Raw genomic sequence first — 16872 nt, 5'->3', positions numbered from 1 at the left:
CACGGACCTCCCTGGCAGTCCCAGAGCAGCACCCTGAGTGCTAACAGCTGCCAGTCAGCCCTACAGTCAGCTTCGAGCCTGCCCAGACCTGGTTGGAGAGTGCCAAGGACCTGTTGGGGTTTCCTTCTGCTGCCTTCCTTCCGGGGCTTGGGAGACGGGCGGAGAGGCCGGAGCCTCTCTTCCCATCAGAGGCTTTTCCTTTAAAGTAGTGAGGGGGAAGCCGGTCTTCCCCCACCGAAGCGTCCTTGGTGGGCTCTTGACGGTTTGCTGGACACAGTGCTGTTTAAATGCTTGGAATGCTAAATAAAAAGTGTTGTTTTCCTTTTTTCCAGGAAAGTCCCCAGAGGAAAAAAAGGAAATCGGAAGCTGCAGGAACGAGTGAGCAGGTTGACTTGCTGGCCCTTGGCACAGCAGTCGGTAGCATCTTATTGTACAGCACAGTCAAGGGAGAACTGCACAGCAAGTTAGTAGTAAGTGTCTGTGGAGTGAATGGAGTGGGGTCAGGGGTGGGCAGGGTTGCTGACGGCAGGAGGGACGCCGAGCATCTGCACTTCGGGGCAGTTTTCTCTCCCTTTTGCATTAGACAACTGGGTGGTGATATTTGATACAAGCTGTGATGGGAAACATGGTCCTTTCTTGGGCCAGAGTATGAAGACTTGTTGACCAGGTATAAGCTGAGAAGGGCTTGTGAGAACTCTTGGGGACCCCAGGTAGCAATTGCAGGAAGCCAGTCACCGCCTCTCAAGCAAGGTCGGTAGAGGCAGTTGGAGTGGTTGCTGGAACAGAGATCTCTGTTGCTGTTTCTTGCAGAGGAGTGGCCTGTGGGCATGGGGTCTAGGCCTCAGGCTCTGGAGGGACTTCGCTGCCTGGTGCTGGTATCGCTGAAGGGGGCAATGAGGCTGGTCTCCAAGGCATGGAACAGTTGCATGTTGGGTCTCGCTGCTGCTGGAGGGAGTTGCACCACGGGGAGGGGAGGAGAAACCCACTGATAGGGGATGTGGACAAGGAGACAGGGGGAACGTACCCTGGTTCCCTTGTAGCCGTGCCCCCTTGAGCACTGCTGATGACAGAGCCCACAGGTGTGGCTGGCAGATCTGATGGGGTCTGCTGAGTGCCCGACATCCCAGAGCCGAGTGGAGAAGACTGGCCGTGGCGCTGGGACAGGATCTGCTGTAGGGTCTTGCTCCCTGGGTCCTGGGTGGAGTGTGCTTTCTGCATGAATGGATGACACAATTTTCCTTTTTTTCTTTTTGAGTAGGAGTCTCACTTTGTCACTCAGTCTGGAGGGCAGTGGCATGCTCCAGGCCACCGCAGACTTGACCTGCTGGTCTCAGGCGATCTTCTGCCTCAGCCTTCCAGGTGACTGGAACTACAGTCCCTTGCCACCACACCTGGCTAATTTTTAGATTTATTGTAGAAATGGAATCTCACCAAGTTGCCCAGGCTGGTCTCGAACCCGTGGACTCAGCAATCCCCTCACCTCAGCCTCCCAAAGTACTGGGATTATAGGTGTGAACTACCATGTCCAGCCTAACGGTTTCCCATTTTAAGGAACGTCTGTCCTTAGAAAATTGGGAACTACATGAAGTCGATAGGGGGAAAATGTGGACCTAAATCTGTCATCAAGAGATTCACTGGTGGTAGTTTGTAGTTTTTATATTTTATTTGATATATTTTTAAAATATGGTTGGGCTCTGTCCATCTATTTTGTATCCTGATGGTTTCATTAAATTACAGCAGAAGCGATTTCTATATTTGTCAAGAATAGGCTATAAATATTTTTAATGACTGCCTAAAATCCCAGTAAATTGGATAGTCCATTTGCTACTGAACTATTGACCATTTGGTGATTTTCAGTTTTTTTATTGTTGTAAAACAATGAATGTTTTCCCTTTGCTACATGAATCCACAGAACTACCTTAATTAGTGAGTCAAAAGGTTTGAGGGTTAACTTTGAGTGTCCAGAAGTATGTGCTTACTCAAAAAAGGGGCTCTTTTTTGTTTATTTTTGGAGACTGGGTCTTGTTCTGTCGCCTAGGCTGGAGTGCAGTGGTGCAGTCGTAGCTCGCTACAGCCTTGAACTCCTAGGCTCGAATGATCCTCCTGTCTCAGCTGCCTGAGAAGCTGGAACTACAGGTGTGTGCTACCATGCCTGGCTAGTTTTTAAAATTTTTTTTATAGAGATGGGGTCTTGCGATGTTGCCAGACTGGCCTTGAACTCCTGCCCTCAAGCAGTCCTCCTGTCTAGGCCTCCCAGAGCACTGGGATTTCAAGCATGTGCCACTGTGCCTAGCCAGAATATGAGAGTACTTTGTGAGTGCTTTGTACTAATTTGTACTTACTTCATCACTACCACTGTCTCTGCAGTGCAACTGGCAATAGAGTATCCCATCAAAACAACAACAGCAAGAACAAAAAGAAGCTGATTGGGTAGATGAAAAATTGTATCGGATTGTAAATGTGCATTAGAAGTTGGCTACTTGTTTTCATTATATTAAAGATTATACAATAGTAAAACACCCTAAAAATACCTGAAAACGCCTGGAGATTTGTATGACAAGCAGTTACCCTCCCTGAACTCCTCCCTTTCCCCTTTCCCCCATCTCTTCCTTCTCTTCTGAGCCACTGCCCTGCCCAGGTGAGCCCTTGCCCACTGTGACTGGGGGCCTGCCCTTGCTTGATGGCCTTGGTGGTCAGCGGGTCCCTGTGCCCTGTGTGGTTGCACAGTGGCCGGGGCTGTAGGCGTGATGCCAATGGGGCCCCCAGCTCCTTTTAAAGCACTGCAGGACTGCACAGGAGCATAAAGACATCTGATGGGGGAATTTCTCACAAAGGAGCTGTTTTCCATAAGCTGCCCAGTGAGGAGTGGCACGATGGGATGACACAGGCAGGGACCAGGCCTGGAGCTCGGCTGTGCCGTTTGCGTCCCGCAAGCTTTGTGGTTGTGGGTAGGCGGGCTGACTCCTCCCCTCTCACATGGGTGTGCTTGCCTGTATCAACTCTCAGGTGCGATCAAGTGCTGAATGTGCCAGGCTCGTAAGTGGTGTGTGGTGACTGTTTGCTGAGTGAGGAGGTGAGTGGGTGTGGACGCGGGACCAGGCCACTCTCCAGGCGTGTGTGTGTGTGTTGGCAGTGCCCCAGCTGTGTGTTCCAAGCCTTCTGGGCATGTTGCCAGGTGAGCAGCCTGAATGGTCACTGGCAAGGCTGAGTATTCCGGCATGTTCTTCCCAAACCCTTTCGATTACATGCAGGTGTGCACATGCCTTGTGAATTCTTTGTGTAGCATGTAGGACTTGGCTTTTTGTGTAGATAGCTGGTATGAGTGCGGACACTTATTACACCTAGCATCTTGTCATATTTTTCTTGAAGTGGGAGCAGTCGTCCTTGAAGTGGCTTCGGTGGTTTTGAGAGATGACTTCTGTCCTTAGCCGTGTCCACAGTGCCGTGTCGTCGTGTGTGTTTCTGTGAGTTCTGGTGGAAGGTGTGAGAGGCTCCTGGTGCGAGGGACTGTGTGTCTGTCCCACCAGCGAGCTGGTCCTGGCACTGGTGAGGTGGCAGCTGCTGTGTCTGTGCCTGCGTGTTCCAGTGAGCCGGCACCTTGCTCTGTGTGTGTGTATGTGTTTCAGGTACTGTTTATGTGGTGTAACTGGTTCATGACTTGAGGACTCATTTAGGGTTCACCTTCTTCTTTGAGAGGCAGCTTTGGTCCTTTTTTTTTAAGAAATGAAAATAAAATTTGATCACTATTTTCCCCCCCTTTTATTTATTTATTTTTATTTTAAAGATGTGGGGTACAATTCAGGGTTAGGTATACAAATCTTCATTATGCAGGTACCCTGGTGATGAGAGCTTTGGTACCTTTTAAAGAGATGTTTCAAGGATATTTTTGGCTGGGCTTGGATTTTTACTGTAAAGATCAATTGCTGACTTAAGGAGTGGACGTAGGTTGTCTTTAAACAGAGGAGAAGGGATAGCTACCTTTTTGAAGTTCTAGGTGGTTTATCATTTTGACATTAGAAACCTAAACTGGATCAGTGTAGGTTAAGACTTTTAAAGCCCAGCATTTCGGGTAACTGGTAATGACATCATATAAGACATACTTTCTTTTTCCTCTAATCTTTTTTTTAATCTGCAGAGTGGTGGACATGACAACAGAGTCAATTGCATACAGTGGCACCCAGACAGCAGCTTGCTGTATAGCTGTTCAGATGACAAACACATTGTGGAGTGGAACGTGCAGACTTGCAGAGTAAAGTGGTGAGTGGCGCTGGGGCTTGGGGGACTCAGCCACTGCCTGGAAACACAGTAGAGTTGGACACACCACGCTGGACATGCGGGGAGTGTAGGCATCAGTGAGGCTGTTGACGTGGTTCTCAAGCAACGGTCCGTCACCCTGGGCGTGCAAGGTTTTAACAGCTGAAGGCAGAAGTGGTATGAGGGCACAAGGTACCTGTGCAGATGTCCTGAGGGGGCGTGGACTCCTCGTCAGGGGAGTGGGTGGTGGGGGAAGGTCCCAGCTGGGCCCCCTGGGGCGGGGAAGATCTGGGAAGAATAGGTGGGAGAGCCCTTCAAGGTGGAGACAGGACGGTGGGACGACGGCAAAGCAGAGGCCAGGAGGTAGGAGCGGGAGATCCACCAGCCCCAGACGGCTCATGCCCAGGACGCGGGTGGACAGCAGGTCCAGTGCATCCTCAGGTGAAAACACACACCTGTGACCAGAGCCCGTGCACGAGCCTGTCCTGGGCTCGACAGTGGGTGCTTGGGAGGTGGGTCTGTGCACCCAGGGAGTGATGCCCACGTCCCGCAGCAGGCACGAGCGAGTAGTCCAGCCCTGCTCCTCTGAGTCGGGCAGTGTTTTGCTCTGCAGAGAGCGCCTCAGTGAAGCTTTCAGGTACTGTCTGAGCAGCAGAGCCACTCCGGGTCAGGGCCGAGAGCAACCACCTCTCAGTGCAGTGTGCACTGCGGGGAAGGAGCTAGCTTAGGGCAGAGAAGCCAGGGGCGGTCCTGGTGTGTTGTGGGTGGTGAGATTAGGGAGCTGAAATGGGAGTGATAGGCCCGCGGGGGTCGGCAGCACTTGGTGGGCGTCAAAGGACAGAAATGAGTGACATGAGACGTGACTGCCAAGTGCCCAGCGGTGTCAGCTTAGGAGGCCAGGAGGCTGACACGGAGGAGGGGTGCTGGGGAGGCATGGCAGAGGGCGGGAAGGCCCTCCGGCCAGTGGAAGTGGTTGTGGCAGGCGGGGTGTGGCTGTTGGTTGTGTGGACAAGCTGCGTTGGAAGCTGCAGTGCGGGAGGATAAGCCCCAGCAGCTGGGTGGGCCAGAGCTTAGGGCTGAAGGGGCTGGCAGAGATGCAGGTGGGTCCCCATGGAGGTTTGGAGCCCGCCCTCCATTCCCCTGCACAGACATGGTGTCCACACTGGCCACCTGGTGGAAATGCCCGCAGAGGTTCCTACCCGGAGGTCTGAGAGTCCACAGAGATGGGCCTTACTGTTGGTGCTGGCCACACAGTGCCCACTGGGCCACGCTGTCTCAGCCCTGCATGGCGGACTCTACCATGTGTACAGTTGCTGGACAGGTGGAAGGCGAGTCTGGCCGCCCACCTGCCCCACTGGTCCCTGAAGCCCCTGGGTTTCAGCCCTCAGCCACAGCCTTCTGCACTTCCCAGGCTGGTTTTCTGTCTTGGATCTGCCTGTTGATTTCCTGCTGTGGAAGAGAGGGCTTAGCGCTGGTTGTGTTCCTTTCCTCACCCAGTTCTCCCAGGACTATTGCATCCCAGTTTTTGATGAAGCAGTGTTTGTTGTTTATGTTAGGATACTTAAATAGTGTTGGAACTGAACCTTAGGGTATCCTGTGTGTGTGTGTATGTGTGTATGGACAAAATTTTTGCTTTTTTGGGATCTTATTGCATCATTTTTCACTTTAGTTTTGTATATAGTTAGTATTAGTTCATTTTCACTGAACTAGTGGTGTAATTCTTCTTGGTGTTTTTAACATATTGGTTAGTTAATTGCATTGTTCCTTGGAGGACTCTGTCTTCCGAGTTCTCCTGAACCATGCCCCTGAACCATGCGTATCCCAGGATTTCCTCTTACCACCACCCTAAAGACCTCCTCTTGTCAAAGGGAACCTCTGATTTCTGAGTCCATTTTCTCTTTATTGGTTGGTCCCTCCTCTGGTGAGCATGCTTGTCTGTACTTCCTGAAAAAGATGCAGGAGAAATTTCACTGGTTTACTGATGTCTTTAATTCCATCCTCAGTGGTTGATAGTCTGAGAATATAGAGCTTTAGCGTGGAAATAATTTTGCTTCAGTAATTTGGAAGGCATTGTTCCATTTTTAAACAACTTTTTAGTGTTGTCTTTAGTATTCTAAAATTTTTTGTGCTTTTTAAAAATGAATGAATTACATTGTCACTTGTATAGGATCTTTTAGCCTGGAAATTCATGTTCTCGTTTTTCTTGTACTATTTATGTGATAATAAATCGGTTTGTCCTCCATTTTTTTCCTTATCTTTCTCTAGTACTGCATACTGTTATCTAAATCTTACAGTTCCCGGACTGATTCTTTGAATCTCTGACTTTTTTCTCTCATATTTTCTGTTTTGTCTTTATCTTCTGTTACCTGTGTGGTATTCTCAACTGCATTTTTCAGTGAATTTTATTTCTTTATTTTAGCATTTTATTTTACTTTTTGTAGAGACAGGGTCTTGCTATGTTGCTCAGGCTGATTTCGAACTCCTGGTCTCAAGCAATCTTCTGCCTCAGCCTCCCAAAGTTCTGGGATTACAGGCATGAGTCACCACACTTAGCTTTTTAGTGAATTTTAAACTTTCTATCATGTTTTTACCTTCCGGGAACTATTTTTTTGCTTTCTATTTCTTTTTGTTACATCATGTTCTTTTCCAGATCTCCAAAGATAATAAATACTGGAATTTTTCTCTTTTTTTCCTTATATCATCTCTATTGAGAGCGTTTTTATTTGTTTGAGTTGGTCTCTGTCTTTTGCATTGAAGATGTTCTTCAAATTGCTGGAGATCTTGGTTGCCTGTTGCTGTTTGAAAGTGAAGCATTAAACAGCCATGCCTTTGGGGCTGAGCTTCATTTATAGAGTGATCAGGAAGCCTGCAGATGTTAGCGTGCATGGTCCTTCCACTGGAGCCAGTCGCGTTTCCAGGTAGGGGTCTTCTGATCCAGCGACTTTTAAGCCTCTCTGTGTGTGTCTCTTACTTGGGCCCGTGGATCAGATTGAGCAGGCCTAGGGGTGGAGCTTAAGTGTGAGTCTCACAGGCTTCTGGGTGGCGCTGGCTGTGTTTGGGGTTGCAAAGCTCTTAGAGAAGGGTGTGGGAGACGCAGACAGGGATTGTCCTCTGCCAGGGTGCCTTGAGTGGGGGCTCAGTGCGCTGGACAGCTTCCTGGAGGCAGAGTGGCAAGCACATCTCTTGTATGAATGTACTTTGGGAGCACATGTAGAGTGATGAATATGCATGAGCGCTAAGGCTGGGAACGGATGGGAAATTGACAGGCCTTGTAGCAGCTGGTAAAGGTAGAGGGCAGGTTCTCTCCTACGGTGTTGGGGCATTTCTGTGCTCACTAGTAGGGCTGAATGTTTCCTGTTTTTCCCTGTTTGTTTTTCTCCCATGATTGCCTGTTTCTATCCTTTGCTTTCTTTTTGAGTTCTCTTTCTTGATATGAAAGAGCTATTTATGTATTCCAGGTATTAATCCTTTGTTACATGTGTTTTTGATACGTCTCCTAACTTCTTACATTTTAATTTTATAACTTATTTTGTGGCACAGAAGTTTATGTAATTAAATCAAGTTTTTTTTCCCCCTTTATGGTTGCTGGTAATTGCTTTGGAAGGCATTTCCCAACCCCAGGATCATAAAAACACTTCTAACACTTTAAAATTTAACCAGTAAGTAATTTTCGCACGTATATGGTATAACATAGGGATTTAATTTTGTTTTTCCAAATGACTAATTTGACATGCTTCAGTTAAAATGGTAGATGATACACTTTTTCCACTTTAGAATTAACCTCTTGATGATAAGATTTCTGCTGTTATTTCTTGGTTTTATAAGCAAATAGCCAATCTCTCTGTTGCCTTGAGCAGCATTAATATGTGTGACGAGCTGCGGAGACGCATGCTTCTGATTGCATTTGAAGCATTGAGAACGAACCAGAAAGCGTCTCTGTTGCTGCTGGAATTAAAGGGAGCTTCCCCAAGAAAGCAGGGAGAGACAGGATGGCCTTGGGGTTGCCCAGCCAGTGTGGCACTTTGCTGATGCCAACAAAGTCCATCTCGGGGCACAGGATGCACCACGTCTTATAACTGAGCCACACGTCACCTGGTATCTCCTGCCTTCGTCCATGCGGGCTGCATCGGGAGCCTCCTGAGGGAGGCGCCGGCGAGGCGTATCCAGGCTGGTACCTGACAGCGCTTAGGGAATGCACTTGCCTTGGTGTTGGTGATCTTCTTCTCTGAGTCGTTTTCTCCTGTTTGTGAGATGCCTCTGTTCTCTTCACGACACAGCAAGTGGAAAGGCGACAACAGCAGCGTCAGTGCCCTGTGTCTCAGCCCCGACGGAAAGATGCTGCTCTCAGCTGGTCGGACAATCAAACTGTGGGTTTTGGAGACCAAAGAAGTCTACAGAGTGAGTGGATCGGGTTCTTTGTAGGCATGGAAGTCTCAGAGAAAGTGTGGGCTGAGGCAGGCGGTTGAGCCATGCGGGACTAAGACCACAGACTCTTTTCAAGCACATTAGGTAGTAGAATTAGCGGGCGAAAGTTAGCCTTCTGGTTTGCCATCTTTAAATAGGCTAGGCAGATCAACTTCACGTGTACTGGAAAGATGAATACAGCAAATACTTAAAAGTTTTGATTATAAACACCCTTTACTCTGGGTGTGGTGGCGGGGATGCTGGTTTCCAGCCCGCGTCTGTCTCCGGCCCACTCGGCGACTAAGCAGAGAGTGAGCGTTCCATGTTGGGAGGAGGAAGAGCGGTCTCGCTCAGGGGTCGCTGGGCACGTGGTGCTGTGATGATGCCTTACAATTGTGGTTTCGACTCACTGAGAGCAAAATGAGGACCTACAATTCCTTGGCTGTGTCTGAGCACCCAAGCACCCCTTGGAAAGTGGAGGGAATTAAGGGAGCCTTTCATTCACAAATTGAAGACATGGAAGTGTGGAATGGCGAGGTCATGTGAGTTAAAAGGAACAGCTCGATTTTAATTTGTTCAGGTGGGCTTTCTCGGTGGGGGTGTCACGCAGATGCCCCCCTTTGCTTACAGTGACGTTGGACTGCACTGGGCAGGGCTCCTGCTTTCAGGCGTGCGTCGCATGTGACTCGTTTGTGGTGCGTGCCGACTGGGGTTTGCTGCTGGTTTCAAGTCCATCCTCTCCTCACTGAGATGTTCCTTCTCCCAGCACTTCACAGGGCATGCGACGCCGGTTTCATCCCTGAGGTTCACTACCGTGAGGCCTCCCAACGAGAGCCAGCCCTTCGATGGAATCACGGGCCTCTACTTCCTGTCTGGAGCAGTGCACGACCGGCTGCTTAATGTCTGGTACGTGGTTCTTTTGAGCTAGGGTGGCCTCGGGAATCTGTCACTGGCCACGTGGTTGACATAAATGATGACAAGGGACTTCACTTGTTGTAGTTAATGTTGGATTTATGTTGACTTGTGATGAGAACTGAGCCTGCCTGAAGACAGGTCACTACAAAAAATTATAGACTGTTAGGAAATAGGGCCCCCTCTGTGCTTGTCTAGAGGCACAGTGGACTGGATATTTTTGTGGCTGGGCGATTTAGAAATAACTTCAGAAATTTAGGAGGACCCTTGATTTTATTGAAATAGATGGTGCCACCAGTCATGTCTATTCACTGAGGATAGACAGTTCTGTGGCTATGTCTGAGAATTCCCAGGTGCCCATTTTTGCTGTAGTTGGCACTTACTAATGCCCTTTAAAACTGCTTTAAAAGTGACCATAGGCTGGTGCCGTGGCAAGCACCTGTAGTCCCAGCTACTTGGGAGGCAGGAGGAACACTTGAGCCCAGGAGTTCGAGGCTGCAGGAAGCTATGATCGCACCATTGCCTCCAGCTTGAGTGACAGAGCAAGACCCTGTTTGAAAAAAAAAAGTTGCTTATTTATTTATCTATTTTTTGAGTCAGAGTCTTGTTCTGTCTCTCAGGCTGGAGGGTAGTGGCACACTTTGGGCTACTGCAGCCTCACCTTACTGGGCTCAGGTGATCCTTCTGCTTCAGCCTCCCAAGTCCCAAGCTGGGAAACCCAGCTGATTTTTTTTTTTTTGAGTTGGAGTCTTACTCCGTCGCCCAGACTGGAGTGCAGTGGCTGCTCCTTGGCCACCGCAGCCTCGGCCTGCTGGGCTCTGGCGATCCTTCCGCCTCAGCCTTCCAAGTAGCTGAAACTACAGATATGCGCTACCACACCCGGCTAATTTTTTGATTTATTGTAGAGATGAGGTCTTGCCAAGTTGCCCAGGCGGGTCTCGACCCTGCGGGCTCAGACAATCCACTCACCTCGGCCTCCCAAAGCCCGGGATTACAAGCTGAGCCACTGAACCTGGCCAATTTTTTTTTTTTTAATTGTAGAGAAAGGGTCTCACCAGGTTGCCCAGGCTAGTCTAGAACCCCTGGGCTCAGGCAGTCCTCTTACCTCTGCCTCCCAAACTGTTGGGATTACAGATGTGAGCTGCTGTGCCCGGCCCAAAATACATGTTTTTAAAGAAATTGAAGACATCTCCTAGAGTTTATGGCAGCATCTGAGGGTGAAGTTGACTTTTTTTAACTTGCCATTTATGTTAAGTAGATTTGAAAATGGAGATAGTTTCTTATCCTAGTAATAATTAGGTGAACTTGCTCTTGACCATACAGTCGGGCTGAATTTATACACGGTAATGCTCACTTAGAGGTGAAAGTCATCAGCTGTTTTGTTGCTGACCGTTGCTGGTATAAGTTTGTCCTGTATAATCACTGGTAATCTTTTTGTGTCTCCTGAGAGGGGACCTCCAAGTGGTTTGCTAAATTTATGATGTCCTGAGAGGAACGTCTGAGTGCAGAGGGTTAATATATTTCTTTTGATTCATTAACTTTGGGCTCCCAGCACTATAATTCATGCCTGAAGGAAGCTTGTTAGCACTGTAACTCATGCCTGAATGAAGCTTTCTAACGTAACATTTTTAACATTTTTGTAAGGCACATCACGGCCTTCTTGCACTTAGGCACAGTAGACAGCACTGTGCTTGGGGACCATTTTAAACAAATCACCAACAAAATCACAGTGAAAAGCACAGAAATGCAAAAAACATGGCACTAAATAGACCATTTGTTGTAGGATGAGAACTGAGGTACGTAGGCAGAGTGCAGCCGAGCTCGTCGCCAGCTGGGAACATTGTGAGTGTCAGGCAACTCAACATCTTCCTTGGTCTGCATGTAACTGAATGGGCATAAAAGTGCCACAAACAGTGATTTGGGGGTTACAAACAAAATTGTGCACGTAGGTGGATTCACATAAGGAATCCATGAATCGTGAGGAGCCTGTGTGTGTGTGTGTGTTGTGTCTGTGTCTGTGTCTGTCTCTGTCTCTCTCTCTCCTTCCGCCCCCCCTCCTCTCTTTTTCTAAACCGTTTTCTCAGTGTTGTGTTATTTCTTCCCGCACTGGTCTAGAGATTCAATGCAAACCCAGTCAAAATCCTAGCAGGTAATTAGCAAACTCATCCTAAAAATTCAAGTGGAAACACAAAGGACTTAGAAGAGCCGAAATAATTTTGAAAAAGTCCAAAAGTCGGAGGGCTGATTGCTCATTGTTCAAGTCTGCCACAGCTGTAGCTTCCTCTTTTCTCAAGCATCCATGTTATGTGGTAGTGACATGAGTGTGTCCCTTCTTTCTTTCTTCAGTCACCTAGTGAGTTTTCAGAAGATGGAGAAGCTGCTGGGAATCTTGTGCTCTGCTCCCCAACCCCCTGCACTCAGCTGAAAAAAATCAGATCTGCCTTGTATATCTAACCACTGGTTTTGTTACCAGGCAGGTCCGGTCAGAGAGCAAAGAGAAAAATGCGGTGATGTCTTTCACGGTTACGGACGAGCCTGTCTATGTTGACGTGACTTTGTCAGGAAGCAAAGAAGAGGTAAATGGCTCCGTTTTGAGAATTTGTTTTTGATTTCACAGATGTGATTTGGAGGGTTAGATGCTCTGGAAGGAGGGCATGTGAAGGAGTGGCAGTGGAAGGTAGCAGTGGGTCCGGGGTAGTCCAAGTAACTGTTGAGTCTCGGTGAAAAGCTCTTGCCAGTGGAGGGGAGGCGTTGTGCTCAAAGCTGGTGTCTTCTGTCGTTTCTTAGGTGAATTAGTAAGAGTCACTGAGATGGATTTTGTTATTAACAGGCATATATACCTACGGGAGTCCTCTGTTAGATGTCTTTCTTTAGTCCTTGTAGTGCCTATGGTGTATTTTGTTTTAAGAGCTGTGACCTTTTGTTCACTGCTTAATAAAAAAGAATTTTTCATGTTAAAATTAGGAATTTGATGATAATAGCACATCTTCGGGATTGAAGAAAACCATTGTCATTGAAGTATTTTGTTTCTGTTTAACTACAGTGTTGTAGGATTTTGATGTAGACAGACTCGTGCTTTTTCAATGAGAGCTGAGTTTATTTCACTTTTAACACAGGCTGAAGTGCACATGTTGCAAAAACCTGGGACTTAGAGATGATTTGCTAGATTTTCATCATATTTTAATATTTTTAAAAAGTGCTACGGTAAAAAACAAATCAAGATTTTGGTTTAGATACTGATTGTGCCGCTAACAGACTTGGCTTTCTCATGTAAAGTGGCCGGTATCTGTGTCAGTTACTCCCTATAGGGATTTTTGTTCAGGTCAGGACATGGTGTAAGATACAGAAGTCAAGTCTGTTAGAAAGCGCTAGTAGGAATCCTACACTTTGCCACATTGTAGTGCTTTATGGAATTGGTTGCTTGGGCAGGCTTTTGTGTGTTGTGTGATGGGTGCGTTAATTGTTTCATGATGGCTGGAAGTTTCATGATCGCAGGACACTGGTGAAACAAACATTTTGGTGCTTGTCCCTGTAACTGTTGACTTGAGGTGGCTTTCTAAAAGGCTAATGACTTATTGTGTGTGTGACTTTTAGAGGTGGGTTCTCTAAATGCAAGTGATTTTCAAAAGAAAAACCACCTCCTTTTACTAACTTTGGAGAAGTAAAGCCTGGCCTCAGTCTCCATAGAGTGGACCGAGTTTTTGCTTTCTCTTTTTCTGACTGAATTCTGTTGCTATTTCTAGATTTAATTTTATGCTTAATTCAGAGTTTATCTTGGAATAACATTGATGCTGTAGTTAAAAGTATCAATCATAAAGGAAGGAACTGTGCTGTTTTGTAAAAGTGATGGATCGGGAAGCCATGTTGTCATTCTGGCACTTGATAGACAATTATAGTTACAACGATGAGTTAGAATTAAATGTCCAAGGCAAAGCCTGATGGCGTTGCAGAATACTCTGCGTATAAGGTACCAGCTTCTCTAGGCAGTTTGGGATTATATTTTGATCTCTGTCAGCAGGAGTTGTGGAAGGAAGAGCTAGAAAATTTCAGGGGGAGAAACTGTGTTCCCTGACAGCTTCCATGTGCTGCTAAACCCCAGAAGGAAGGGAATTTTCTTTCATAACACCCCTCCTTTCTAGAAATTTGTATCTTTAAGTACACCAATAAATGACTGAAAACATTGAAGATACTTTGACAGTACAAAGTTAGTCTTTTTTTTCTTTTTAAATTGATATATCACTGTTGTACATATTTTTCAAGTAGCAAAGCTAGTCCTGAAACATTTTGCAGGCTTCATTTTTCTCTCAGTATTTTGGCTACTCTGGAATTCTCCCATCATTACATTTATAACTAGAGTATAGATATCAGCATTTTGAAAGTGGTAAGTGTTCATGTAAGCTTTCTCTAAGTAAGTTCCAGAATTGAAAAGTGAGAGAGGCTGATAGCAGGAGTTTGATGGGGAGGAGCGTCTGGACTCCTAGGCTGCCAGCTTTGACAGTAGCACCGGGAAGAGCAGCCATGAAGCTTGGGCACCACCCTCAGCTTCCTGGTGGCCAGGCAGAGTACTCTCCACAGTCCTGACTGCTCTGTGTGGAGGGGCCTGTCCGTCCCAGGCTGGAACTTTTCTCATTCCGAGGCTGGATTCTTGACTGTGTTACCTTCTTGGCCTAAACCTTTATTGAGAATCGTGACACCACCACTAATTTTTTTGTGTGTGTGACAGGGGTAATTGTTTTTTAACTTTTTTTCTGGTTATTTAAAGGGTGAGGAGGAAAGTTGAGTTTTCACAAGTTAGATTGGGGTGAAGCTTATTATCCATTATAATTGATTATGTTTTTCTTCTAGCCTGTCAAGCTGGCTGTTGTCTGCAGAGATGGTCAGGTCCATCTTTTTGAACACGTGCTGAATGGGTAAGTGTTTTTCAGGTTGGAAGTTGGTTTCTCTTTCCCTGGTGTGCTGTTCTGTCGTGCTCTGACCTTGTTATTCTTTGCATTTTGTCGCTGTTGAGTTAGATTGTTTTGAAAGGATTCTTCCTCCGTGTGACTGCATACATTCTTTGTGAGAACACGAGGTTTTGGAGCCGTGGGCCATTTCTTTATATAGTTGTGATTAGGAGAGTGACTTTTTGTGACGTATATTTAGTAAATGTTGGAAATTCTGGTGATAGATTTCAAAAGAAAGTGGCTCAGTTGACTGGAGTAGTTGCACATTGTTGGCGCTGCCTTATTTCTGTTTTTGACAGGGCCTCACGTCCCCCTGCCGGTGGGGCAGGGAGTGGTGGTGGGGGGGCGCCTCAGTGGTAGGTTGTGTAGTAGTCACAGACTAGGGGTCAGCAGGCCTGGCCTGCAGGCCAAATTCAGTGGAGACTAGCTGTGACCCGAAAAACCAGAAATGCTTGCCATCTAGCTCTTTACAGAAGTTTGCCACACCTTGTCATCTACCCTGTAAACACGGGCTGAGATCAACTGTGTGCGCAGTTATGTTAAACTTTAACCCTTTGCACTCGGATGTCCCTCTTGGGACATAAAAAGATTGCTGGTGATTATACAGGACAAACTTACGCAAGCGCAGATTTTTCAAAACTGTATGTTTCCTTGAAGTTTTCCATTCAAATTGCACGAAAAAGCAAATAAAGAGATGGAACATATACTGGGATGTCGATCAGTTGAGAAGTGGCTTCCAGGAATCATGAGTGCATCCTTCCACATCTTCTTCAGACAGCAGACTGGACAGTAAATTACATGTTATTAATGTAGGAGGAAGGAAGCGAGACTGCATTGTCTGCTTCAATAGAAAAACACTGGGTGGAAGACAGCCGACAAATGACTATTGCACAGCATATATCAATGTACCTGTGATGCATATTAGTGACTGTTAAACATCGCCACATGTCAGAAAAATAGAAGATTTTGATTTTTTGTTATAAACAAGTTCCTCAATGTCCAACATTCCATTTTAAGCCAAATATTATTGCAGTAAAACAGCTAGTTCTATCGCTGTATGACGTAATAGAAAGTGATTAGTTTTTCACGATTTCTTTTTCTTTTCTTTTTTTTTTTTTTTTGAGTCAGTCTCACTCCATCACCCAAGCTGGAGTGCAGGGGCCTGCTCACAGCCACTGCAGCCTCGACCTGCTGGGCTCAGGTGATTCCTTCTGCTTCAGCCTTCCCAAGTAGGTGGAACTACTGGCATGCATCACTGTGTCCAGCTAATTTTTTGATTTATTGTAGAGATAAGGTCTTGCCAAGTTGCTCGGGCTGTTCTCGAACCTGTGGGCTCAGGCAGTCCTCTCACCTCGCCCTCCCAAAGTGCTGGGATGACAGGCTGAGCCACCGTGCCCGGTCTCTCATGATGTCTTAAGAATTTGCTGTTGAGTTGCTGGTAGGTGACCCGTGAGACATCTCCAAGTACACAAAGGGTTGAGATCGTTGCTATCTTATAATGTCAGTTGGTATCCTTCTTTTAAAATACTAGCATAGAAATTTATTCAAATATAAATTAATAAAGAAAGTGGTGTGTGCTTATCTTTAAGCATTCAGGATGCACAGACACTTGATTCCACCATCTGCACCTCCTTCCCTTGAATTACACTCCTAGAGATCACTGAAAACATAGTAGTGCGTAACACTTGAGGCTTTTATTTACAGAGTGGTGTGTGTAATTGGAATATGTAATTGAGGCCCAGAAGTAGTGGTTTTTCCCTCTGGGTGTCGAAAAGCAATTGAAGTGTTTTTGTTTTTGTTTTGAGTTGGAGTCTTGCTCTGTCACCCAGGCTGGAGTGCGGGGGTACGATCATGGCTACTGCAGCTTCAACTTGCTGGGTCTCTTCTGCCTCAGCCTTCCAAGCAGCTGAAACTACAGGCACACACCACAAAGCCTGGCTAATTTTTTTATATTATTGTAGAGGTGAGGTCTCACCAAGTTGCCCAGGCTGGTCTCGAACCCCTGGGCTCAGGCAATCCTCTCGCCTCTGCCTCCCAAAGTGCTGGGATAATAGGCATTGAGCCACCGTACCCTGTTGAACTTGACAGTTTTAAGGCACATCCAAGTTATTAGACAGGAGGGGGCAGTGTTTGAAAAGTAATTAACTAGGAGTTCTGTATCTAAACTTTTCAGGAGTCCTTTATTGAAAAGTGCCCTGGAATGGCCTTTGGGGCAAATCCTGTTATAATATGATAAATAAGTTTTATGAGTGAGAATCTGAAACATTAATAATATAACTTATTTTTCTTTTTTTTTTTTGAGTTGGAGTCTCACTCTGTCGCCCAGACTGGAGTGCAGTGGCCGCTCCCAGCCACCGCA

The 16872-nt window shown here is 46.6% G+C and overlaps 1 protein-coding gene across 1 annotated transcript in view; it reads left to right on the top strand.

The window, feature by feature from the left end:
* Positions 1 to 334: 334 nt before the first annotated feature.
* The window catches only part of WDR43 (WD repeat domain 43), a 39760-nt gene continuing 23222 nt past the window's right edge, over positions 335 to 16872 (top strand). The window contains exons 1-6 of the mRNA XM_021711336.1: positions 335 to 470; positions 4136 to 4257; positions 8532 to 8652; positions 9425 to 9564; positions 12044 to 12146; positions 14416 to 14480. Of these exons, the coding sequence (XP_021567011.1) occupies positions 8590 to 8652; positions 9425 to 9564; positions 12044 to 12146; positions 14416 to 14480 (371 nt within the window). The 5' untranslated portion in view covers positions 335 to 470; positions 4136 to 4257; positions 8532 to 8589. The remainder of the gene's footprint in view (positions 471 to 4135; positions 4258 to 8531; positions 8653 to 9424; positions 9565 to 12043; positions 12147 to 14415; positions 14481 to 16872) is intronic.

The sequence above is a fragment of the Carlito syrichta genome, unplaced genomic scaffold, assembly GCF_000164805.1.
Source record: "Carlito syrichta isolate Samal-C Ts95f unplaced genomic scaffold, Tarsius_syrichta-2.0.1 Scaffold302075, whole genome shotgun sequence".
NCBI lineage: Eukaryota > Metazoa > Chordata > Mammalia > Primates > Tarsiidae > Carlito > Carlito syrichta.
Note: the sequence above shows the minus strand (reverse complement) of the source record. Positions and strands in the feature narration are given on the sequence as shown.